This window comes from Phragmites australis, chromosome 17, assembly GCF_958298935.1.
Source record: "Phragmites australis chromosome 17, lpPhrAust1.1, whole genome shotgun sequence".
Taxonomy (NCBI): Eukaryota; Viridiplantae; Streptophyta; class Magnoliopsida; order Poales; family Poaceae; genus Phragmites; species Phragmites australis.
This window is the reverse complement of record NC_084937.1, coordinates 19814271-19842097: the sequence shown is the minus strand read 5'-3', so window position 1 is coordinate 19842097 and position 27827 is coordinate 19814271. Positions and strand designations below refer to the sequence as shown.

Below are 27827 nucleotides of genomic sequence, written 5' to 3'. Positions count from 1 at the left end.
GATGGACAAGTATCCAGTTTAGGCACCACTCCTTGCAAGGTAATCATCTTACCTTTGTGCTGAAATGATAGACATTTCAGATCCCACTGACTGACCATGGGACTGCTAGCCTCCAACCAACCCATTCCCAAGATGATGTCATAGCAGCCTAAAGGCAAAATGCGCAAATCAGTATGGAATGAGTAGCCTTGGGTCCACCACTCACATCTGGGTATCATGCGATTGAAATGCATATATCCACCATCGGCAATTTTCACCTTTTTCTCATTGACCGTCTGCTGCTTCCTAGTGATTTTAGCTGCAGTATGGGAATTGAGGAAGTTGTGTGAGCTACCTGAGTCCACCAAGATCAAGACCTCTTGAGTGTAGATCATGCCCAGTAACCTGATAGTGTGAGCACAATTTTCCCCTAAGACAGCAACTTTGGAAATAGCATCAGACTATCTCCTTCTAACTCCTCCTCTTGAGTGGGCTGCTCTGGTTCATTCTTCCATGCCTCTGCTGCACCACTCTGATCTTGTAAGAGCTCCAACAGTTCCTCAACAACATGAATCTGTACTGTTGACACACACCGATGTTGTGGCCCCCATTTCTCTCCACACTTGAAGCATAATCCACGAGCTCTTGTCTTTCGGCTGGCACCGATCAGTGGAGCGGGCACTCTCAACTCCACGCCGATCCATTATGGGTCCTTCTGGGGCTGCTCGAGGTATGGGGATGGTACTGGTGACACGGGCAATTCCTTAAACACCCAGCATGGTGTCTGCCACCCAATCACTCTGAGATCGTTGTGGTGCGCAAACACTCTCCTGCAAGGAAGCCAGAGAATAGGCAGTATCCAAATCCTTTGGCTGATGCAACACTATCATGGTGTGGATATCAGCACGTAAGCCATCAATAAACCTGGTTGTGAAGAACACGGGATCAAGGCTAGGTTGTGTGCCAAAATGGAATGCATAATGGGCTCAAATTTCGCCATGTATTCTTCCACTGAACCCGCCTGCCTCACATTGAACAGTTGTCGTATCAGCTCTTGGTATTGCTCTCGACCGAATCGATTGCACAACTTCGAACAGAATTCCTCCCAAATTGCGCTGTTCTTCTGCGCCTGCAACCAGATAGCAGTGTTGCCTGTGAAGTGGTAGGAGGCCACTCTCACCCAAATCTCTAGAGGCACAGCATAGACTTCAAAGTAATCTTCGCATCTCCTTCGCTAGAATTGAGGATTCTCGCCATCAAAACACGAAAAATCCATTTTAAAATGGGTACTGAGATGGGTTATGGAACTGAAGTGCGACTCAGATCGATGGAATCGCTAGGAGGGAAGGTTAGGTGTGGAGAACAAGGCACTTGGAAGATTTTGCGCACCTGTGATCGGGGTTGGCGCGAGAGTGGTGACACTCCCAAACGCCGATCCCCGGTGCTTGTGTGCCTCACCGCGGCCATATGGCCCAGGACGCGAATCCATGGCGATCGCTCCCAGTAACTCTTCCTGGTGCGTGTTCTCCGCGGGATGGATGTCGATGTTCTTCGCCAGTGTGAGAATCGAAGGATGATTCTCGATCTTCTGCACGTGTTGTCGAAGATCGTCGACGCGTGGTGCAGATCGGTCACTCGGGCCTCCAGCCCCGGCCTCCAATCCTCGAGCGATTTTTGCCACGCTTCCAGCCGCTCTTGCAGGATCCGGTTGTCCTACCGCTGCTGGAGACGATCTTCGTTGTAGGACTTGAGAAACACCGCGAATTGCTCCTCCATCGCTTGTGCCTTCTGCTGCTGCCGAGATTGGTACCACGGTCGTTGGTAGGGGCCCTCCACGATGTCGCCGTCGAGAAGCTTCCACCGTCGGGGTGTTTGGCTCTGATACCAAATGTCACAGACCTCACCGTTGCTCACACTTAGTCGTCGCCGGAGAAGATAGGGAGAGGGGGAAGTTTCGGTCCGGTGAAGCCAACGCGGCTGTCACCTTCGTTTCTTCAGTTCATTTTGGTTCTTGTTCAGAATACAACTCGAGCCCGCCTCCTCCTTTTAACAGTCATTTCCCACTGTACACGAGCCCACACACCCAAGACTCACGCCTACAACTCCTCAACGCTATCCGTCAGGTGGCCCTCACGCCGTTTGCTTCCAATTCCCGCGCCGATACGCTCCAGTCCGCCTCCAGGTTGTGTTGCCGGCGCCCTTTAGTCGTGACAGTCGTCTCCAATGGCGAGCCGCAGCCGGGGCTCGTCGATCCACTGCACTACGCTGCGCGCCGACAGAACCCGTCGCATATCCGCGTAAGGCCGCTGGGGCCTGTCACACTGCAGCTCCAGGCCGCTGGGGCCAGTCACGCTGTAGCTGCATGCCGCAGTACACGGTGTGGAGGAGGCCAGTGGCGCCGGAACTCCAACTGCGGCGAGCGGCATGCGTGGATCAGCTGGATCTAGGACAAATTTCGGTTGTGTAATATATAGAGAGTAGGGGAATTGCTTTTTACTGATGGGTGATAGTCCTTGTCGGGTAAAATTCCCGTTACTTCGAATGCATTATTAATGTGGACACAACACTAATGACTATATATCAGTGGCGGGTGTAAATACAGATCCGTCATTAATGACTATATAGCAATGGCGGGTGTGGATCTAGACTCGTCACTAATGACATATATCACTGACGGGTTGGAATTCAAACTCATCACTAATGACCCTATATCAGTGACGGGTCGGATCCAGACCCATCGTTAATGTAGACTCATCAGTGACGGATCAGATTCAAATCCATCACTAATGTATCCATATTAGTAACAGATCGGATCTGAACATGTCACTAATGTGTATTTTAAAAAAAGTAGAAATTGAAAATGGGTTTTTAAAATGAAAAGTTTGTCTTAAATCGATGAACTAACCATAGTGTACTTTTCAACAATGAATTGGAGTACATTTCTTACCATTCCATCAGTATTCAGTTAAGTTTTATGTTACTTTACAAACACACCAAAGCTCAAATTAATCAAAGCATAAGAAAAGAGAGACAATTGAAGCTAATCTGCTAGACATATTAACATGTGAAGGTTTTAATCCAATGAGAATTTTCTAGATATCATGTCACATAATACTGTATCACAGGGTCACTGTCGTTTAACACCGGTGGACTCGTTACTAATAAGATATTAATGACGGATTCTAGTCAACCGTCACTAAAACGGTGTCACTAATGTTAGTTTCATATGTAGTGATGATTTCCGTGTTGCAGTTTTCATTTTGCTGTTCAGAACGTTTTCGAAAACTTTGTTGTTTGGGGCTTCAGGTGCTGGCCTTTTGGCTGCCGTCGGGACTCGGTCCAGACTCGACAGAGCCTGTTGCAGGCTTCCAGATTACACGAGGAGTCAAAATAACACAGACAAGCAATTCAGGGGGGTTGGTGGAAAATGTTAGAACATAGACCAGAACATCCATGTGCTTGGACCATTTATTTAGGGTGTTCGGTGCAAATTGTCGATGTAACGTGGAGTGTGTGCGCTATGTTGGCTTATTGGAATCATAAATACATGCACATTTTTAAAATTTTAACTAACAATAGCTTTCAAATATTTAGTTTGAAAACCTTAAAATGATATATAGATTTATCTTGAAAAACACTTTTATAATATCACAAATCTAATAGATTTTATAACTATATTCTAATAAAAAATAATAGTCAAAACAATACATTAAATTTGAATTTAGATCGGGCTTGAATTTAGATTTGGACTGGGCCTGGATGTGGACTTAGACCTGGGCTGTATAGTGGTTGGGCCTAAGGAATTGGGCCAGCCCATCGGGCAATGGCCTTGGGCCGGCTAGCTAGTGGGCAGAGTGAGGGAGGCCGGCCTAAGAGGAGTGGCCTTGGCCACTAGGTCGCGTAGGAAGGCTGGCTTGCCACGGCTAAGCCAGACGCCATCCTAGCTGGGTGAACTCAACTTCTTCCTTAAACTGCAAATCAAGCAACGAAAACAAGTTATATTTGTCCATCAAATGAATTATACCAAAGATTTGCTGAAGAAGTTTGATATGAACGATGCGAAGCCCCTTGCGATATCGATGGCTATCTCGACCATGCTTAATCCAGATGAAGATAACGAGAAGGTAGACCAGCACGAGTACATGAGTATGATCGACTACCTCCTGTACCTGACAGCAACAAGACATGACATTCACTTCGTCGTCTACTTATGTGTCCGCTTTCAAGCATTACCAAGGACATCTCATCACCAAGCAGTGAAGCGCATATTGAGATATCTCAAGCATACCCTTGAGTATGGTCTTTGGTTTTCTGCATCTTATTCTCTTTATATTCGTGGCTTTTCGGATGTAGATTTTGCTGGTTGTAGAATTGGCAGGAAGAGTACCTCTGGTACTTGTCATTTTTTGGGTACTTCTCTTGTGTGTTGGTCTTCTCGCAAATAGTATAGTATTGCGTAGTCAACTGCTGAAGCTGAATATATTATTACCACTAGCTGTTGTTCTTAGATTTTGTGGATGGCTGCTACCTTGAAGGATTTTAGGTTAGACTTCAAGAGTGTTCCACTTTTGTGTGACAACATCAGTATCATCAGCTTAGCCAATAACTCAGTCCAACACTCCAGAACCAAACACATAGATATGAAAGTCCACTTCTTACAAGACCACAATAAGAAGGGAGATATTGACTTGAGATATAGATACCTAACACCAGCTTACTGACATCTTTACCAAGCCTCTAGATGCAACAAAATTTACCTATTTAAAAGGAAAGCTTAGAGTGTGCCATCCTTATGGCATTGTATGAGGGAAAGTTGCAGTTGTACACACTCTATCTTATTTTTATTTTATTTACATTGTATCTCATCTTATAAGATAATCATTATAGTTCAGCTTTGACTTATATGGCTTTAGCAATTTTAATTGCTACACTTGAATTTGAACTAAGTTGAGTAGTAGTGCAAAGCAATCTTTTAAACTTAGACTTCTCTTGATGCCTTGACGTGAATCATTTCAAGCAAGCTAGCTTTCCTAAAGATAAAACTTGGCAATTTTATGAATCATGTAAACTATAAAATACTACATTCTTGATCACTATGTTCGTAATTGCTTTGGCTTAGTCAATATTTGTGTTAAGATTAGTTTGATAAATATCTTGCTCTAGGTTTCTTGGTTCAAGATAGTGGGTTGAGAAATATTGCACTATATTTTTTGTCTTTGTCAAATGTTTAGCTCATGATACAACCTTAGGGGAACATATATTCTTTGTGTCGTAAAGACACTACTTGACTTGATCTAAATAAAAACTTGATAATTTGTGAAATTTGAATTCTTTTGAGAAATCAAGTTTCTTGTGCTAAAATATGATCCAATACGATTGTCTTGATGCTTCATGTGGTTTGCCAAAGAAGTAAACATATGGTTACTAAAGTCAACTTGAGGATAACATGAATCACAAAGAAATATGCCTAAATAATCAATTTTGTTTTAATCACTTGATCTAACTAAGTCTTGGTTTTATATGTGAGCGTTTGCAAAACCTACTGTCATGAATACTTGCTTGCCTAGTTTGAGATTGAAGTTTGCTAGTTCTTGATGTTTGTATTGCCTCGGCACGAGTAGATGCTTATGTGGTGGTCACTTTTAACATGATTTGGCTACTTGAAGTTAAATGCACCAAAAATTCTTCAGTATTAGCTTGTAAAGCTTCATGCTCTTATGTCACTGTCTCTTTTTGAGCTTTTATGCGATTGTAAGCTCCACCTTCTACTCTTTATAGTCCTTTGATGTTTCTAGCTTGTGCAAATACTTTATGATTTTTCTTGTGAAAGCTCATTAGGTTTGCATATTCATGCATTTTATGGTGTTTTTAGTCCTTGATGTTTGCATTGCCAAAGAGGGAGAACTTCTGCATTAAATCACAAAGAAGAAGAATCCTAAAATATGTGCATTCATCAAGGGAGAGCTTTTGCATTTGGCTTATCTTTGCCTCTCTTCGAGCTTTTGCGATCCTTCTTATGCCAGGTGACATCTTTTGCTTTTCTCGAGTTTTTGGTCACTTATATGAGCTTCTCTTGTTGAAAGTTTTCAAACCAAAATCTTGTGCCTTGAGGGTTATCAATGCACTCATAAGGGGGAGATTGAGAAACTAAGTTGAAATATGTTTTAGTTTATTTGTGATGAGTGATTGACGATGTTATTATTTTGAACTTATATATGTGTTGCAATTATGATCATGGCTAACCAAAGTTACGGAGAAAATGGAGTTGGCGTTTGTCTCCGAGTTCAGGAAAATTGCATACGCCGGATGGTCCGGCGCTGGGAAATTTGTACACACCGGATGAATCGGCGCTCAGGAAGACTTCACGCTAGAGCATTTCAGCTCAGAAGCAAAAGTTGAAGTACACGCCAGATGATTCGGCAATGAAGTGAATAGAACACCAGACTATTTCTTGCAGAGAGGTTGCAAAATGGGTTCTGACAAAAATATACACGCTGGATGGTCCGACGATGGGCAAATGTACACGCCAGAGTATTTCATCCCAGAGGCAAAGATTGAAGTGTACACCGGATGGTCCGACGATGGAATGAAGTGAACACCGGAGCTTTACTTGCAGAGAGGTTGCAAACTAGCTCTGGTGGACTTGTACTCATCGGATGGTTCGGCATTCAAAGGGATGAACGGTGGTGAATGCTTTGCCGGAGCATTTCTTGCAGAGAGGTTGCAAGATGGCTGATTCAGAGAAGAAGTCCATGTCGGATGGTCCAATGCTCAAAAGCTGTGAACACCGGATCATCTAGCGTTCATGTTTTTTTATGTGTTTTAAGCTAAGGATTTTGATTCGGAACAAACTGGAGATGGTTTGAAGATATGTGTTTGATTGTCTTGTGTTGCGCAGGTGATGGATGCACTTTGGCTACCGACGGCGGGATGATTGGGGCCAAGCAGGGTGCGTGGTGCCAAACGATCGAGGATATCGAGCGAAGTCAAGGGTGGTCCTAGCTGTGTATATGGAGATCAAGAAAAGCATGAGAAGGTGGATGAAGACGGCATGTTCACAAAGTCAAGCGGAGGGGATGCGGGTGCAAGTGACAAGATGGCTAGAGGGATCGGGAGCAGGAGAGACCTACTGACGGTCAAGATCGCATGACGGAGTATACGCATCAACATTAGGATACTTTCTTGAGATGATAGCAAGTGGCAGTAAGTCACGTTTTGAGAAGCGTGCAAGGTGGTTTCGCGGTTTGGTCTTAAAACCGTGGAAGGATGAGATGCACATGGCATCATCACGAAGCTTGCATCGAGGCGAAACTAAATTATGAAGAAGACATGGTCGTTCGATGAATGGAACGAAAAATAGACCAAATTGCCTTGGTAGTAGATAAGAGGCCATTGGAATGGAGGAGTAATTTAGGAACAAAGAAGCTTAAGGGCTAAGCAACCTCCCTAGACCTATAAATAGAGGCGTAGAGCTATGTGGGAGGATTGAGCCAGTCACTTGAGTTTATATGCTAGGGTTTTAAAGGAAAGGAGAGAAGAGCTTAGCCTTTGTTTTACGTGAGAGCTTTTTGTGAGAAAAATACCTTGTAATCCGCTGAAAAGAGGGCTGACCTTTGCTAGAAATAAAGTGCATGTTTCTACCGATGTGTGTGTTCATCTCCTACTAGTTTCATTCTATTGGCTCCCGTGCTTTTACGAGTTTTTCCTTTTTTGTTGTGATTTTTTTTTTGGTTGATGAGTTGCAAGTTTCTCACCTTGGAAAGTTGTTCTTCTTATTGCTAGAGACATAAAATTCACATTCAGAATTAGTCTTGAATTCTCTTGCCTCTAGATTATCAACTTGAAGAATCTCTTCTACTGGTAATCTTTTCATTGGTTCAAAGGTTTCTTGCAAGTTCACATACAACCATGAGCCATGATTTTCCATGCAATTTTGATTGAAACTTGTTACTCTCCACAGTTTGCTTCCGCGTGAGTTTTTGAGGTGCATTGGGTGAAATAAGGAGCAGTTCATCCAATTCGAAAGAATTTGGTAAGACGCCTATTAACCCCCGAATAGTCGTCATTCTCGATCCTAAAAAAAGGAAGAGGAGGTCGAGGGGAAATGCACCGAGCTCAAAAATGGGGATGGAGAGGATGGCGGCCGACGGTGAAGCTTCGGCGACGTTGGCATCTGCACGTCTCCAGTGCGCTCGTGCCCCTGTCCTACTTCTAGGCGAGGAAGGGTGGCACGGGGACAATGTCAAGCTTCTGGTGCTCCTCAGTTGGTCGCGGGGAAGAGACAGCAATGGTAGAGCTATGACGGCAACGGCGGATTTGGAGGAAAACGGAAAGATTGGGGTTGGGCTTCCCTATTTATAAAGAGAGGGGGAGCAATAGAGAGGTGGTGAGAGGGTGTGGCTCGTGTCAGGGAATCAAATTGCGTGTGAGAGAGTTGAGAGAGGGGAGAGAGAAGGGAGGTGGCAAGGAAGTCATCGGCGCCTTTAATGCGTCGGTCGTGGTGGTGAGACAACACAGCAAATGTGTGGACTTGGACAGCATGAGTGGGAGGTGAAGGAAGGGTCTGGGTGTGGGGGACCACGTGTCGGTGAGGGAGAGAGAGACAACGAGTGTGGGGAGAGGGTGCACGGCCAGATGGCCGACGTGTGGCACACGCATGTGGGCTGGCAAGTTGTATGCGCTCGGGTTGTGCGCAGTGTTGGGCTGGGGAGACGTCGCGGCGCAAGTGTGCGAGGGGAGAGCGAGGTGAAGCTGGGCCACTCAGTGATGGGCTGGTGTAGAGGCAAAGAGAAGGGGTTAAGCCCAAGGGCAGAGAGGAATGGGCCCGAGAGAGAAAAGAAAATGAAATGGTTTTGGAATTAAATTCAATTGGAAGAATTTGAATTTGGATTTGGAAATAGATTTGGATTTGGTTTAAATTCAAGTGATAATATTTGAATTAGGGATTTGGATTTGGAGCTCTGACTTTGGGATAGGTTTTGAATTCAAATTGGATTTCAACTGAATTAAATCTAAGAAGTAGATTTGAATTTGAGAGACATTCAAATTCAAATCTTCACTCAAAGAACCATAAAAACAAACAAACCCAAAAAGCAAAACGATTCAATTTATTGCCAGGATTAATTTAAAAATTAATTTGGTGTTGTTTGAAATACTTAGCCAAAATAATGTATTTAAATATATATATATATATATATATTCAAATATCTAATTCCTTGATTTTATATTGGTTAGAATTTTTTAAAAATTGGAGTGAAAATTGCTATATTCTATAAGCCAAAACTCAGGATGCTACAGATATGGTAAAGGCATGTGCACTACAGCTTGTTTGGTTTTAAGAGTGACCCCATCCAGGATTAGTTGATCCTTCAAGGGGTGATCGAAATGGAATGGTTTAACTCCTTGTTTGTTTGGTTTGGGAAATGATGAATAGGTTGATATTTTATCCAATTTTGCATACATGTTACATAGAGTAAAAAAACGGGCTCTGACACACATAGCCCTCAAAATTACTCCACAATTTATCAAATCTGCAACAAGTTGCAGCTATCCATCTCAGACATATCAAACACAGTAACCGTATAATTATTTTGTTCCTATTTACCGATTGAAGATGAGTGCATAAACTTTTTAGGTGTTCATCATATCACAAATGACTATAATTCAATTTGTGGAAGTCTCATTGATCACCATGCAAATCTGTAGAGCAAATAATATGCGCATACAAACTCCTAGAAGTCATGTTGTTCAGTTGAGGTGTATAAACCAGAAAGATGATTCTTGATGTATCGGGACACCCACCCCATTTGATTATCGAGTGTAACAGCCCAAAATTTGTAACTGAAAATTTTCTCTAAGAAAAAAAACCAAATAAAGGAATAACAGAAAATTCATGGAAAAGAAAAGAAAAAGGAAAAAAGAAGAAAAAAAGATGCCCTAGGCCCAACCTCTCTCTTTCTCCCTCAGCCCACCTCCCCCCCCCCCCTTCTTTTTCCTCGGTCTAGCTCGCTCCCTCGCCTCCTCAATCCAGCTCGGCTCCAGCCCACCCGGCCTCCCTCTCTTCTCCCATATCCAACCCAGCCATACGAGCCAGCCTATTCCCCCCTCTCCTCTATTCACACCCGCTTGGGCCAAAGCCACGACCGTGCCAACTTGCTCACCCACTCGCGTTACCACCTCCTCTTCCTCTCTTTCTTGCGCGCTAGGCCCACACGTCAGCATCGCTCCCTACCTCTCGTCACTTTCCTTTCTCCCCCTCTGTGCCACGTCTAACACCACATCAATCATGCACCTGAAGAAGGGAACGAACTCATCGGTGATCATGTGGAAATGAATCTCAACCGAGAAGAAGGAAAAGAGGAGCAATCACGATGGAATCAAAGCACGAACGAAGGAAAACCGATTGTGAAATCATCGCCGGTAGCTATAAAAGGCCCCCGAGACCCCCTCCCCCTTGAGCACCACACGAGCCCCCGCCTCATTTCCCCTCTTTTTCCCAAGCGCGAGCGTCACCCAGGTGCTCCTGCGCCGAGCTCAGTCCACCGCCGTGGTGCTTCACCGTCCCCACTCTGCTGGAGGCCACCCTGATGACGACATGCCCCCAAAATGGACTCACTATCATCCCTGCATCCTCTTCCACCGTCCGCTGTAGCAGTCTAGACGCCGAAACGCGATTCCAGTGAACTCCCGAGGTCGCACCGCCGTGTTCTTCGTCGGTGTTGTCGTCCACACGTCGGAACACAGATAGAATCAATCTCAATCTGATCCTGCATAGACAGCCACGATTAGATTCCCCCGTATCAGTTTGCTCCGTTCGATCATTACCACCCAATCCGAGATCGGCGGCCGCGATTTAAATAGCCCCCATTGAGTCAGCCTCACCACATCATCATACCACGTAGGCACATTTGTCCTACACGGTAGCCTAATTAGTAGCCCCAAGCCTCGTCAGCTTGTCCAGCGAGCATGATGACATCAACCTTGCGTCATAAACCGGTTTTCCTTTAGAAAAATAATTCCCCAAAATCCTAAAATTGCAAAAATAGGTTATTATTCATGGGGCAGTGAAACCTTAGCGGGTAGACACTTGTTCGGAAAAACTTTGTAAAGATCTTGCAGTGATCAACTCGGCGCACACCTTGAAAGTGTGTAAGGTACCGACAAAAGAGTCTGATCATAACTTATGGATAAAGTGTACAACCTCTATAGAGTGTAAAACTAATTAATCAGCTACGATCACAGTCATGAATGGCGAGGAATGCCACACATGATTAGAATACACTAGTAACGGTTTGGATTAGATAACTTTAGGTTGGTGGTTTATTCATGGTTGTGAAAACCATGTTTGAGATGGTCAACTTCGGTTGAGGTGTTTTATGTCAAGAAGGTAAATTCTTGAGGTTATCTACATTCAAATATTTACATTTGCTTTTATTAAATTACTATAACAAATTTGCTAATCTATGACAAATTTTCAATGATAATAGAACATTTCGTCACTATTTGAGTCCTCTTTATGACGATGTTTCAACAATTTGTCACAAATGACCCAAGGCTAGTTGCCTTGTTGTTAGTGACAAAAAAGGATCAAGTTCGTCACTAACATAATCATCATAAATACTAACAAAATCATCATAAAGCTGCTGGCAAACGCAACCAACGTGGAAGTTAGGTCCACATGTCATATTGGGCTGTTAGGCTTTGTGGGCTGGCTACTATTTGCTTCATAGGCTTTCAGGTGAAAAGGCTTCATGGGCTTTCGGGCTATTTTAGAACTTTGAGATGGTGGGTGGGGAATGAATTGGCCATTTTTAGTAATTTAAGTCTCAATTTGATAATTTATATTTCAGCATAACTTGCCTGCATCCGGAAAAGATCACATCTGATCAAATTGTACTTCTATTTTGTGTGATCTATCACCCCATTATTAATCTCTACTTCCTCCACTGCATGCACATTTGTCTGCTCACCCATTGATGTATGATCTGAAAAGAAAAAAGTTATGAGAAATTAGGTAAAAAAGGGGAAAAAGTGTAAAAAGTAATAGTGTGTAGAGTTGTTGCTTATGAAACAAGCATGTTTCAGCATTTTCCTTATGCATAATGTATTTGCATGATTGTTTAATGGAAAAAAAAGTATGTAAGCTAATTTGTATGTGAATTTGCTTTTCAAAATTAAATTTGTTCCTTCATCCAATGATACAAGTTACTTGTACTACAACACAAACCTCCTTATAGCTGATTCTAAATGCATAATTATAAGTTGGGGTTAATACTAAAAAGCAAGTATGCCTAATTCTTGCTTATGAAAATATGCACGATTAAAGTGTTTATGTAGGTAGTAAAAAGAAAATATGTGAGTAATCACAAAAAATACTATGCAATTCACTATGTATTGCTTTCATAGATGCTTAAAAATGCTTTATGAATATGAGATGCTCAATCAATAGTTTATTGGAAACCAGAAATTGTGTGATTCATTTGAATTTGCTTTCAGTAACAATGCTTTGAAGTTGACTATGTATTACTTTTATAAATACATAAAAATGCTACATGAACATGAGATGCTCAATCAATAGTTTATAGTAAACTAGAATTATGATCCATTTGAACTTGCTTTCAATAATCAGACAAATGCTTTCAAGTTCACTATATATTGCTTTCACAAATTCATAAAAATGCTTTCAAATCTGTGAAGTTTTGAATTTATCTTGATGAAACATCTCATTTCAGTGTAATAATAACTTTACTCGTAAAATTCAGGTGCACCTAATCTCTAGGAAGGAAATGCTTCTAACCCATACAAAAATACTTAACATCAAAATAGAACTTGTCTCAATCATTATCAAATATTGCTTAAGCATTGCATTTATAAAAAAAAAATACCTACCTCAAATATCAACCATAGAAGAATTGCTTATGATCAGTAAAAAGATGCTAGTGGAAAGATACAATATTGCTTTTCGAGATAAAAAAAAAGGCAAACAACTGGAACACCTTATAAGAATTTCATGTAAAAAAAAATACTTTAAATAAATAATAAATTTACTTGCCAACATGCAGGTTTTTTTGCTTGTGCTCTATTTAACACATACATGAAAATGCTTATTAGATATTACTCATTTGCATATGCTGATTTGTTAAAATGCATACATATTTCAAATTGGGTTTAGAATCAACAGGAAATAGAGCCAAATTTCTTCTCGTCCATTTTCTTTGATCATTTGGAGAACATGAAAAATTACTTGTTTTTTTGACATTATATTAAGTGATATCAAGAAGCATAAATTCGCATAAAGAAAGTAAAAAGAATGAAATGCTTTCAAATATAATTGATCGTGAGGAAAAACACTTGAAATGGTATATACCAGCTGACAACGGTCCACATGGCTCGTGTTTCTTCCGGATTTCCATTTTACTTCTCCAATGTCAAGCTAAACGGTTTGTAAAAATGACTACAAAATAAAGCAAGAATTCAGATAAGTACCTTAGGAAAAATAAATCATTAACTTGCGCTACTGATTTGCAATGGATCTATGCAAAAATACGAATTAGGAAACCCTAGGTTATAAGATTGGGGAGAAAAAAATCGCATGCGAGAGAACCAAATACAAGCAAATTCTGGGGAATCCGCGTGTGGCTACGCGCGATTTGCACTGGATCATACGGATCCCAAAAAACAAAATATGTGCAAGAGAAGCAAAAAGCACAGCACATTTAGACAGATTTGGGGGGAAACTCACCTTCCTGTGCAACCCTCCTCCCTGTCGCACTACCGATTTGCACTGGATCAACAAAAACGCGAATCAGAAAACCCTAGCCGCGTGCGGATTCGTGGGGGAAAACTGCGAGCGATAGAGAGAAGGGGAAGGGAAGCGAGGGCGACGAACCTAGAGAGAGAGACGAGAGCGATGAAATGAATAGGTGTGGTTCCTGATGTTTGAAAAAGCCTCCAAAAGCCGCCTCAACGGTTCAGCGAGCAAATCTTTGCTGACGCATGGGTCCGGTATACAGTTAACAGATGAGCGAGACAAACGCGCGTGAGAAAAATCTCTCCGTCTCTCCGACACTGTGTGAACATATATGCGAGTCGCGCACGTCTCTGATGAAGAATGATCGACCGATCTGAGCGTGCATGTCACGCGACGAGGGCATACACGTTCGGAATTTAGTCTTTAGTTTTTTTTAATGTATATGTGAATGCTATGAGGCTAGTGCATACCTTCTAGACCTTTGCGTGTATACCATACCTATATCTACCATACTATCTCTAATTTGTACTTATCTTGTCAACTACAATGATTTCATCAAGCAAACACAATATATATGCTTTCCAAAAGTTGAAGTACAACTGAAAATTCACATTCAGTATATATTAGAATACAACATGCAATTGACGGAAGCAGCCAAACCTTGTTAAAAAAACGTATTCTGACAATGATCAACGCTTGAACAGTATAAGTCTATAAGATCTAAATTTGTTTCAATAAAAGATACGTAAACGTCAGCCAATTCTCAGATTCCAAGGCAATATATATGGAGTACGTAGTAGCAGTCTATAGGCACACAATAAATATTTTAGGGTCATATTGGACTACAAAGAACCAAACATCATCTGCTAGCATATCCAGAGATGACAATATATAACTAATCAGGTCTATTTCAACTAGAACTGTCACTATAGAACGGACTGCATGTTGAAACCATCATCCAATAAGTAACAGGACATGACCATCTCAGGTACCATGAACAGTGTGGTCAATTTTTTTGTGCTCAAGCCACAGCAAAACACAATAGCACAATAGAATTGCAGGAAGAATTGATGGAAATTTTGGATGCATACCTCTGCAGCTGTTCTTCTGACACCTGGTGCTATTGCTGAGCCGATCTGAGGTGCTTCTAATCAAGTGATTTTAGGAACAAATCATCAAGATATGCCCACAAATACACCAAGGGTGTGTTTAATTCCTCGTATGCATCATATAAGTAGATTGAGGGGATGCATTCTGAGCGGAAACATATTTGTTGAAAAGAAAAATATTTGATTGGTTGTATCTATCTGGATAGGTTGAGTCGAGTTTCTATTTGATTAACTAAATCTGAGACCGTATAAGCGGATGTAAGAGCTGAGATTGTAATTGGTTACTCATATGTAGATGATTTTGTGATATTAATAAGTAGGCATGTCTCCATGAGCGAATGCAGAGCCTGCATCCACCGAGTTAGGATAAGGCCATATATTTGCATCTATCAGGCTAGGTTGAAACAATGGATGCGAATAACCAAACACGTATCTCTATGAGATTATACGTCTCTACCAGGCTAGGCTAGGGAAAATTCGGGCAACCAAACATACTCCAAAGAAAAATAAAGGAGATCTCAGTCCGGGATTCCGAGATGTAGCGAAAGGGATCCCAAAGCATAGATCACAAGAAAATAAAAAACCACAACACCTGTTTGTACTTAACTAATGAGGAACCGAGGATTGCAATCAAGAGTTGAGAGCAGCAGCAGAAGGATAGGAAACTAGATACGAATACACTGAGTGCAAGAGCCCTAATCTCCGCAAATCCTATGCATATCAGCCATGGATTGAGAGAATTTTTGGTACAAGAAGCGTCAAGAAAAGTGTAGGAAGAAATCCCCCAATTTTTGGCAAGAACCCTAATGCTTACTAGGTGATTAGAGTGGAAGGTGGATCGGGGTACGGAGAAGGGGGTGAGAGGGCAACACTATGAGGGCCGAGGAGATTGGTGAGAGCACGGTCGTCGCCCGTCAAGGCAAGCCGCTGCCATCGCTGTTTGCTCAGGTCGAGGAGGACGGGGTTGTCTGGTGAAATCTAGGGTCTATTTGGTTTGCTTCATTCGAGCTTACGTATATGAGAAACTTATATCCACTCAAACATTTTCGTATAGAAGTCTATTTGGTTGCCTACATGGGGGATGCAGCCTATATGAGTCAACCTAGCTATACGATACGCTCAAATCAAGCTTCACTCACATCCAGACTGGGCGGATGCAGGCTACATGAGCTACAGTGTCAGTAGGACCCACTCGTTAGTCTTAAGTCACAGCGTCATTGCATCCGCTCATACATGTAACCCAACACCTTCACATGTTCACTCTATCTGCTATTGTATCCGCTTATGCAACCAACCAAACACTATTCTTAAGAACTATATGGCTCCCACCGCCTGCTTCCACTCAGCCAGGCTATACGATGCAACCTCTCTTCCGCAACTAAACACACCCCTATGGAACAACTGGGTCACGGATTCATACTGGCGGGTTCGCATGGGAAGGGTGGCTCGGTGAGGGATGACTCAATCCTGTGACGCAAACAAAATGGCATGGTTAGGCTCGGATTTTGGTTCGGATGACTCCAGACGGTCCCACAATGCGAACCAAATAGTAGAAAATCGCGTTCGCAATAAGTACTGTACAGAAATTCTACTTTCTGCATTATAACTATATGCATAACCGACCATTAGACGGCCAAAATTCAACTAGGAATAGCAAATACCAATGCATGGATGGAAAAACTATGTCAAGGATCAAGAAACTGCCTTTGGGTACCGTGGTGGAGACCTGAAGGTACAACTTCACGCACCAAAATTCCAATCTTTGTGCTCACAATTTAAGCATATGTAAGTATTTTTATCGGTATTATTTATAAGCGTGTGATAAGGATGTACTCACGGATATGCAAGTGTGATGTGCGTATGTAGTTATGCGCGCATCACGTACTAATGAGAAAAAAAAAGCCATATGAGCTATCGATAGTTGCAGAAACTAAGTGGTGATGTTTGAAACATTGACAATTTGACTGGACATTGACTTGTCCGAAGAAAAAACAAAGGAGGTCAACTGCGCGTGGGACACTAGTTTATGCTAGCCCATGCAGAAAATGGTAAGCAACCATATGCATGCGTTCCGTTGTCTGAACTGCATATAATATACTCACAGGATATTGACTTGAATACTATGCAGTAGGGTTTGAAAATTCGTATTTGTAATATTCGGCTAATTCAGTTCGCACCATATTTTGAATTTGATTGGTTTCCAAATTTAAATTCAAAAATTTTAAAAATAAAAAAATCACAAAAATTCTAAAAATACTAGAGACAATTCTAAGACCTTCTACGAAAATAATTTAAAAATAATATCGTTTGCATCATATTTCATGGAGAGGAAGTTTGCAAAAAAGAAAAATGCTGAAATAAGTTGTATGAACAGGATGATTTGGCCCATCATGTTAAGGAAAAGCTTAACATATAAACACATATTTTTTGTGTGCAGAGTATATCTTAAGAGGATCTTTAAAATTGGGTTCACTTCATTTAGAGTTTTATTGATTTCTCCATGACTTTTACAAAGTTCAGAAGCATAAAGTGAACATGTTAAGAAACAACATATTAATTAAATTTTTCATGTCTATCATTATTTTTCCTACATAAAATAGTATAAGTAAACTAATAAAAGTGGTTTCACTAATTTTGCAGGTGTGATGTGTGAGTTACGAATTATTCTAGTTGCAACACATTTACACAATCATGCATGTTACAATAACTATTTTATGAGTTCATGTATTTTAAAAGACATAGGATCATGTAAGAAGACTAACAAAATTTGTTTCATGATTTTTGGATTAGCAAAGAATTAACTATGTGTTTAAATAGTTTAGCAAATACATTTTCTCACAAAAAATATTCAACTATATTATGAGTATAAATACTTTTATCATGTAGATCATGTTACAAGGAAACCAACAAAATTTATTTAACTTGATTTGAAGCTTAGATGAATAGTTATTGATTTTACAAGAATGAGCCATTTTTTTTATTAAATTTCACTGCAGTTCGGGAAATGTACTCGGTAAATCGGGAAAACCGAACTGTTTTCGAAGAATTCGTTCAAAATACGTTCAATGCAGAAAATTCAAAAAATGCGATCAGTTTTCGGTTTAATTCGATTGGACTTCGATTGAATTCGAGCGGTTACCAAATGGTCGATTCAATCGAATTCTTACCGAATTTTACAAATTTAATCGAGTGGATTTGACAAATTCTCATTAAATTTTAAATGATTTTTCCGATATTGGTGAATTTCGGAAATTCGGTAGGTCCGGTTTTCAACTATAAAACGATGCAGCTGGCCGTGAGTCGTAATCAAGCGTACGCACGGCACGGCAGCACATACGGCCGGTGCTATTTGTGCCGACGGCCTGCACCCGTGGAAGAATCAGTCATGACTGTGCAGACACGTACGTAAGCTTGCAGCGTGCTGCTGGACTTGCTCACGACGGGCTGGGTGTTTTTTTTTTCCTAAGAACCACAGGCTGGGTGTTTTCAGGGATCTGATCTGATAAAAAGTGTGCAGTTTTTTTTTTGGGCCTGAGAAAATGTCTAGTACGTTTTTTTTTAGAAAATGGATAAAAATATCCGGCTTTTTGCATTCAAAGATGCATACAGCCAACAAATTATTACAACTCCTAACAAGAGTAGCCCACATCACACCAAAAAAACATCAAGAAGCTTGCAATCTGTAACTACAAGACCATCCATGCTTGGCGAAGAGCTCCAATGCCACCACCTCCAACATATGACAGACCGACAGAAAATCTTCCCTCAAATCCTCCCTGTGAAGTAGTCTCCAGAACCTTAGCCAGTAAGTGCCTCTGAACAGTACCTGCATGAACGACATCATTGATTTTTTATGAAACACTATATCATTACGACAGAGCCAAATAGCCCAGAACATAGCCGATATCCCCACTAAGATTCTTCTCTTTTTCTCTGCTCCTATCTCCCGTAACCAAGTACCGATCAAATGTGACATGTTCCCCGGTTTCTTAATCCCTAAGGCTATTCTGATTATATACCAGATAGTCTTAGCTAAAGAACATTCAAAAAAGAGGTGCTGGATAGATTCATCATGATTACAAAAGGCACACTTGAGACTGCCCTTCCAGTTTCTTTTGGCCAGGTTATCTTTGGTCAAAATCACCCCATGACCTATGTACCAAATGAAAATTTTTATTTTTAACGGGAGCTTTAGATGCCACAGCCTCTTGTTTGGAATACTAATGGGTTGGTTTAGCATTTGTTTGTACATCGACTGGACAGTAAATTGTCCTTTCCCATTCAAATCCCAATTAAACGTGTCTCTATCATTAGAGAGACGAATATGAACAAGTTGCAACGTCAATTGTTGCCATTCAATCAACTTATTTCCTATTATCGGTCTACGAAAGGATAAATTAAGAGGTATGCTTCTCATTACTTCTGCTACTGTGGCCTGTTTATGTCTCACAACCTGATACAACAGGGGATAAAGATGGCTTAGTGGGCTTTTACCTAGCCAAATATCGTTCCAAAATCGAGTTTGCTTCCCATTCTGTACATGAAAAGAACCCCAATTGAGGAATTCATTCTTAATTTTCATAAGGCCAGCCCAGAATTGTGAATCTCCTGGCTGTCCTTGGACTTGCGTGAGCGTTTTGGAACCAAGATACTTATTCCTGAGCATTTGTTGCCAAACCCCATCCTCATTAAGCAGCTTGAAAAGCCATTTGCTTCGTAGGCAGATATTCTTTACCGAAAGGTTGGTAATTCCCAAACCCCCTTGGTCCTTGGGTAGGTAGAGAATATCCCAACGTGTAAGTCTATATTTTTTTCTTGTGATTGTCTCCTTGCCAAAAAAACCTGGACCGTAGATAATCCAGTCTTTTGAGGACTCCCCGAGGGATCTCAAAGAAAGACATCATGAAAATTGGGAGGCTACTGAGGACCGAGTTAAGGAGTACTAATCGGCCTCCAGCTGACATCATCTTTCCTTTCCAACCGCTCAATCTCCTTTCGAATCTATTTTCAACCTCCTTCCAATCACTATTTCTTAATTTGTGATGATGTATTGGAATGCCCAGGTATTTAAAAGGGTATGTCTTCATATTACACCCAAATAACTGAGTATATTGGAGTTCACATTCCTTTGCCAAACCAAAGCAAAAAAGCTCACTCTTGTGGAAGTTTATTTTCAACCCTGAGAGCTGCTCAAACACACAAAGGATGAGTTTCATATTCTTAGCCTGTTCCAAATTATGTTCCATGAAAATGATGGTGTCATCCGCATATTGTAGAATAGACAGACCATCATCTACTAAATGTGGGACCAAGCCTGTTATTTGGCCATCTATTTTGGCTCTTGATATTAATATTGCAAGCATATCTGCTACAATATTAAAAAGGATGGGTGATAGGGGGTCACCCTGCCTTAAACCTTTATGTGTTTGAAAGTAGGGGCCCACCTCATCATTGACCTTAATTCCTACATGTCCTCCCGACACAATATTTTGGATCCACTCACACCATTTTGTGGAGAATCCTTTCATTCGAAGAGTTTGTTGTAAAAACGGCCATTTCACTTTATCGTAGGCCTTCTCAAAATCAAGTTTCAAAATCACACCATTTTGTTTCTTCCTATGTAATTCATGGATGGTCTCATGTAAAATAATCACACCCTCCATAATGTTTCTTCCTGGCATGAAGGCAGTTTGTGAAGGTTTTATTACCTTCTCTGTCACAGCCCCAATCCGGTTAGTGACCACCTTGGTGAATATCTTAAAGCTGACATTTAACAGACATATAGGACGGTACTGTTGAATCTTTAAAGCCTCTTGAATTTTTGGGACAAGAGTTATGACCCCAAAATTAAGGCTATAGATGGCCAAATTTCCATGGTGGAAATCAGAGAACAAAGCCATAAGGTCACCTTTGATGACTTCCCAAAAAACCTGATAAAATTCAGCAGGGAAGCCATCAGGGCCCGGTGCTTTATTATGCTCCATCTGAAATATTGCATACTTCACCTCTTGTTCATCAAAGGGTGATGTAAGCATGTCATTCTCTTCTTCACTAACTTGGGGTATATCATATATGTATGACTCGTCCATCGCAAAAGTATTATGCTCCGGCTTACCAAATAACCCCTTATAAAATTTTGTGATATACTTTTTGAGGTCAGTTTCCCTAATGAAACTGCCATTCTCATCTTCAAGTTTGTATATCCGCTGCTTTCGGTGTTTGCCGTTAGCTACGAGTTGGAAATATTTAGAATTGTTATCCCCCTCAAGTAGCTCTTTCACTTTGGCACGCTGGTACCACTTAAGCTCTTCTTCGCGCAGTAAATGTGCGAGCCTATCATTGAGGTAATGCTTAAAGGCCACCTCAGGAGGTGTTAAAGGATTTATTTCCGCCTTTTTGTCTAGGTCATCAATTTTATTTGTCAACTGTTTCTTTTCTTTCTTTAAAGTTCCAGCTGTATGTTTTGCCCAACCCCTCAAATATTGTCTAAGGGATCGGATTTTGAATTGCCATTTTTCGATGGCATTAGTACCCCTATGCTCACCAAGCCAGATGTTGGCAACCATCTCATAGAAACCATCACGAATTAACCATCCCAATTCAAATTTGAATTGAGGCTGATTTCCGAATTGGAAGGGAGCTCCTGTATTAAGCAATAACGGAGTATGATCCGATCTTGACCTGTCCAATGCTTCTACTGAGACCTTCGGATATTTAGCTTCCCACTCCGTACTCATTAGAATCCTATCAAGTTTTTCATATGTTGGAGGATTAAGGTTATTTGCCCATGTATATCGGCGCCCTTTCATAACAATCTCCCGTAAATCAACTGTGTCAATTACAGCATTGAATAAATGAGGCCAACGTGGATCAAAATTATCATTATTCTTATCCTCTGGCTTCCGCATGATGTTGAAATCCCCCCCGATTAATATTGGATAGGTTTCAGCAGTACAAATGTGAGCCAATTCTGATAGGAAGGCGGACTTAAGGTCCTCTTGGGCCGGTCCATATACCGCTAATAAAGCCCATGTGAAGCCATCCTCTTTGTTCTTTAGAACGAATTTAGTATAAAAATCTCCTTCCACGATAGAGCCAATGTCAAATATTCTTGCATTGACTCCAACTAGCATACCCCCAGATCTCCCTCTTGGAGACATTATATGCCACATGTACTCAAGGCCACCACATAGGTGTCTAAGGGCTGAAGCATGAAAATCGCTTCTACCTGTCTCCATAATTGCAATGAAGTCAATATGTTGTTCTTTTACAGTATTCAAAAGAAAACTATGTTTAGCCAAGTCACCAAGACCTCTGCTATTCCAGAAGATTCCTTTCATGAGATAACTAATTTTGAAGGAGTATTGGGTTTTTTGGATTGGCGGTTTATCTTGCCCTTTTTATTTGAAGAATTAATCTTCTTCTTCCTTGGTACCGCATTTAGATCATAGCATATTTGATCCAAACCCTCATCATCGAGGGCCTCAGTAAAATCACGGCATATGTGACTGAGGTGCGCATCAAAACCATCCAACTCATCGTCCTTCTCAACATCACCAACACAGCTACGAATCTTAGAAGAAAGGTTATTGCTCTTAGACAAAGAGTTTTTAGTAGCAACTGAAAGACGATCAACTTCTATGTTTTTAATAGAAATAACAGACTGCAAGATATCACTATTATTTCTACCCATCGAAACACCTAAGTTTGATATATTGGATTTAAGATTGTGTAAAGGCATAGAAATAAAGGAGTTGTTAGACATACCATCATCTAAGTTCCTTTTTGCCGTCAGGATCTTTGCCTTTGCCAGAATATGCTCATCCCCCAAAGCTGCTGTCCTCCTGCTAGTCCTTCTGTTAGAATTATCCTCCCCAGGAATGATTGCTAGATTAAGCACCCCCTGGGTACTCACAGTTTGCACCTTTGACTTATTCCTCAAATCTGAAACCATATCAATTCCAACCACAGAGTCAAGTGCCTGCAGCGCCTCCGCCATTCCCCTATTAGATATATTTGCGCGAATTCCGTTCTGCTTGGAGAGGTTCTGAAGCACAAATCTTGGAAGACCAGAAAAAGCATTTGAGCTATTTGCTCTGTACGAATGATCGCCCCTCTCAACAAGATCCTGATGATTTAGGGAAGAGAGAGGCTCTGGGCAGCGCACAATTGCAGGAGCTGCTGCATTGCATAAGCTTTCAACAGGCAAAGAAACAGATTTCTCAACAGGCACCATCGAAGAAGAAACCTGCAGCAGCAATTTCTTTGCATCTTGAGAGCCTGAAACTTCAGAGGACCCGAACGGAGACAGCACGGAAGAGTTTTCAGGCAGACCACACCCTGGCAAGCACCAATCAGAGGAAACATCAACCCATCCAGCTGTTTCTACCGATTTTAAAGGAATCACAGTCCCCGTCTCCCTGAGCGCCAAGGCCTGAGCATCACCCCGGCCAACAATTTCCACCAACAACTCAGCCGGCCAGCAAGCAGTCAACACCTTCTTAGCGATTTGAACCACAGAATCTTCAGAGGACTGAACCACAGAATCTTCAGAGGACTGCAAAGGATCTTCAGCCAACGCCTGAGCCGTTCCAACCTCCCTGAGTTCCAAGACTTGTGCATCCCTCCGGCGGCCCACGTCCGAAAGCAGCTCAGACGGCCAGCACACCGGCATCTCTATAACCACGCCCAGATTACCACCAAGATCTCCACACCCCACAACCGAATGCACAAGAGGCTCTGTCGACCCAAAGGCAGGTGAAGAAACTGCCGCATGCTTAAGACACTTCTCCTGCATTGCACTGTCACCAGATGGTTTTTCCTCAGGAAGAGCCTCAGAAGAACTTCCCTGATTCTCCATTCCCTTGGCCGTCTTGTATCCACGGTCACCATGAAGATTATCCTCCACGTCCTGCTGGGTATCTCCGTCATTACCCAGCCCTCCATCTGAAACACCATCAGTTTTAGCCGATGGAAGGACTTTGTCCACCTTAAAGAAAATTTCATAGACCGCATCATCAACAGTAATATCAGTGGCATCTGGGATTTTATTAACATCAGTAACTGCCACACAAATACGGACTACCCCCGTCTTTCTTAGATAAACCATATCAACCTTTTGAGTCGCTCCCAAAATTGAGCCGACAGCCCAAAGAGGCAAAAAAGATCGGATTTCGAACGGGACTCCATACACATTAACCCAGACATGCTGAAGAAATTGGCAAGGTTCAATCTTCTGGTTCCATTCCTCAAAAACCATCACTCCCTCCGCATTGCATGTCCTAATTTCTTTTATAGCCACCATACGCTGCAGTTCAACATGGCAAGGGAAAGGAACAATATATTCCCCAATACCATGCTCTTCAACTACCCACTGCCATTTGACAGGAATGAGACGAGCCAATTCAGATTGTATTAGCTCTGCCGGGATGAAACCCTCCTTAACCCGGATCAGAGCAGTCGCAGCATCGTGTTTGACCGCCTTGGCAATACCATCATGAGGAATTTGGAAGAAGCCCAGACCATCACCAGCAAAACCACAGAAAATAGCCGAAGGCTTTGGGGCTCGCAGAAGAGGGCATTGAGGAGTGAAATGCTCCTCCTCACAAATCTGATAACATAAAATAATTGACTTCTTACCCTTATTACTCTGATTAGAATCAACATGCTTCTCCAAACATCTGTTACGGCTCTGGTCAGCAGCCAGGAGAGCCTCTCTGCCCACCTTATCATCACGAACCTGCCCTAGAGAGGCATTTTCCTCAGCGCCATGGACCTGAGGAGCCAGCACATCCACACGACGGCCACGCCCTTCGCCGCACTGCCGGTTCTCCCACCGGAAGACGCTGCGACCCCGTCCATAAGGAGCGAAAAAACGTGCTGGTCTTGACCTGCCACTCAAAACACCTCTTCCACCGACACGGTCACCAGGTGCCGCGCCGCCACTTCCTTTCCCGCCATGGCCACCACCACGAGGAGCACTTCCGCCGCCGCCTCCTCCATTGCCATAGCGACTCTTGGAGCCTCCACCACCCCCAGCAGATTGGCCGCCACCGGTCATAGCGCAGACGCGGAGGTCTCTCACGAACGCACGGCGATCGCCAGAAACAAAGCCCGACCAAGCAGGGTTGGGTCTACGCCAAATCCTGGATCGAAGAGACGAAAGACCCGGAAAACGGATGGCCCAATCAGAGAGGCACCCATCACGCCCCGCGGACCCACCTGCCAGCCCAAATTCCGCATCCACATTTGAAATTTGAACCATCCGATCTGCAGAGATCTTCCGTCCGCCGGAGATGGAGACTGAATTCTCATCCGGTGCCCATAGCACGGCCGGGAACACATCTCCGAGAGTACGCCTGGGAGAAATCCTAGGCCTCGGCAAAGGGCCAATCCAAGGATTAGGCTTTGTCCGTGAAGAAATCCTAGGCACCACGGACCCCAAGCCACTAGCCTCGCCAACCTTGGGATCAGGCGGAACAGGAACCTCATCACCTTGGCCTACAACCGCAGATGGCGCAGAACGAAGGATCCCCGCCGCGACCGCACGATCCAGATGGTCCCGAGCACACTCCCGACGCCCAGCCGCAACCTCCTTCCTAGCAACCTCGACATCCCGCTTGACAGACCACCGATGACGACGCGCCGCGCGCATCGCCGGGAGCCAGAGCATCAACCGATCAAAAACGTGATACCATAGTTGAGAATCCATGTCTAGTACGTGTTCATGCGGAACATTGGAACTTGGACTTCAAATTGTAACTCCGATAATGCACTGCTGAAATACACACCTTCCGATCACAGACGCGGACTCATTTGGTTAAGCCACTTTCGAACTCTAGCTTCCATTAAAGAAAACGGGGGAAAACTCTAAAACAAAATGTAGTAAACGAACAGCTAACACTTTATTTATTCTCTGAAATCATACAACTTAAGTATATTGTTAATTGTTGTAATACCACGCTGTCAACGGTTAGAACCTTTCTCTCTTCGTCTATCACAATTAACATAGTAGATGCAAACACAAGAACACATGCAGATACAAATATATACAGAGACTCATTTTCTCATTATTTCTGTATAATAGATGTGTACAAATCTCTCTCCTCTCCTCTCATATATATATATAGATAGATAGATAAATAGATCAATTCTCATTATCACTGCGTAAAAAATAGCCATAGATGACGGGTAATAACCCTCGTTAGTGACGGATCTCGTACCCATCACTCCGAACACGTCACGATAACTAATCATTAGTGACGGGTAAAGATCTATCATCAATAATATCATCGGTAACATGTAAATAACTGATCTTTTTCTGTTCGTTTTTCACGTAGTGTGTATTCCATTCATGAGAAGGACGCATGTAGCTAAGGAAAGGGTTGCATGCAGACGTGCGGCGTGAGGTGCGTGCAGGCACAAGAGCGGCAGAGTAGTAGCCATCAATATATACCTTGTAAAAACCGTTACACAACATTAACAATGTAACTGTTCAGTAGCATCACTACAGCCTTATTTCCTCTTAATATAATTACAGATCATCTACATCTGTTAATCTGTCATCTGTGTATGAGACATATGAACAAATGAATTATTTATAGCAACCAACTAATGATCTGCCAAGCTATAATTATTGCCTATCAATCGATCAATTCTTCGCGCGCCTGACTTTGATTTAAACAGCAGAGCTGTTCGCCAGGTATGGTAAGATCATGGAGCTGTGGGCGGAGAGAGGCATTTCTTGCCCGTAGGATCATTCGGGTCATGGGTGCAGGGGTTAGGGTTCGGCCCTGTCAACGCCACGCCAACGACGGACACCACCGGAGGTGATTGCGCCGCCGCCTCTTGCTGGCCGGGGCCGTTGCACTTCTTGCCCGGGTTGTTTGGGTCATAGGTGCAACCGCGAGGGTTAGACCCTGACAGCGCCTCAGCCGCTTGGTGGCTGCCCACGAGACGGCGCGCCACCGCGGCGTCCGCATGCAGCGACGCCGCGACGAGCATCAGCATCACTAGCAGCGCCACCGCTGCAGCTCCGGTGCGCGCAGCTTTGCCTCCTCCTCCCTTCATCGTCTGCAGACTGCAGTGTGATCTGTAGGCTAACTAGGTAGCTATAGCCTTGTTCGCGATCGAGCTCGAGCTGGGCCTGGGAGATCGAGTGTGATGTGTTGCATGAAACAATGAAGGGTGCGAGGGTGTGGTGGCTACTTATAGGCATGCAGCAGATAAAGATTCGCATGCATGCATGGATGCATGGCACGAAATCAGTGGAGCTGGTACGTGTTTTCACCGGCCGGCGTCGTCATCGCGGATTCTGATTGAGAACGTTTTTGACGGATTGAACTGGTGAAACTGCTTCTGTAATTTGCACCTTCCAATTCAAGCGTGGACTGAGACGGAATCAATGCATGCATACGTAAACCTCCGGCAAATGGTGTTCAGATGTGTGACCTCATCTACGTATGACTGTAAAATGAAACTGTTAGCATAACCCATTTGACGGCCAATTCGTTGGAAATTAGAACGGGTTGCCACGACATTACGGCAATGATCTAGCCCAAGTTATCCATCACCGCCGGTGCAGACTACGGACTGCACAACATTCGAAATGCAGCTAGCGGTTTGGTTGAATTCATTTGAGCTGAACCCAATGTCGACTTCAGTTTGGTACAGTGTACGGACTAGACCTGTCGAACATTCGTGACATAGTTGTCTACCTTAAGTTTCCCAGATATAACATTGCAGACCTAAAACTTCCCAACAGTTATTAGGCGTTAAAGTGGTCCGCTGACTTGACATTCTGTCTGACCAGAGTATATATTCCTTCGTTCTTAAATATTGATGGCGACCCCTAAGCCATTGGAGCCGAGGCTAATGTTCTGATGGAGAGAAGAACACATAATTAAATAGCTCTTGGGGAAGCTTCAGAACGAACAATTTCCACAAAATCATGATATATTGATTTCCTTCAAGGTACATGCGTAAACTAT

General features: G+C 42.6%; 1 protein-coding gene across 1 annotated transcript; it reads right to left on the bottom strand.

Moving 5' to 3' along the window:
- Window positions 1-18425: 18425 nt before the first annotated feature.
- Window positions 18426-25492, bottom strand: LOC133896950 (uncharacterized). Its single transcript, XM_062337571.1, has 2 exons — window positions 22606-25492; window positions 18426-18664 (listed from the first exon to the last, which is right to left on the bottom strand). Exons 1-2 carry the CDS (start codon window positions 25490-25492, stop codon window positions 18525-18527), a joined length of 3027 nt encoding a protein of 1008 aa, XP_062193555.1. The 3' UTR covers window positions 18426-18524.
- Between the last annotated feature and the right edge of the window lie 2335 nt (window positions 25493-27827).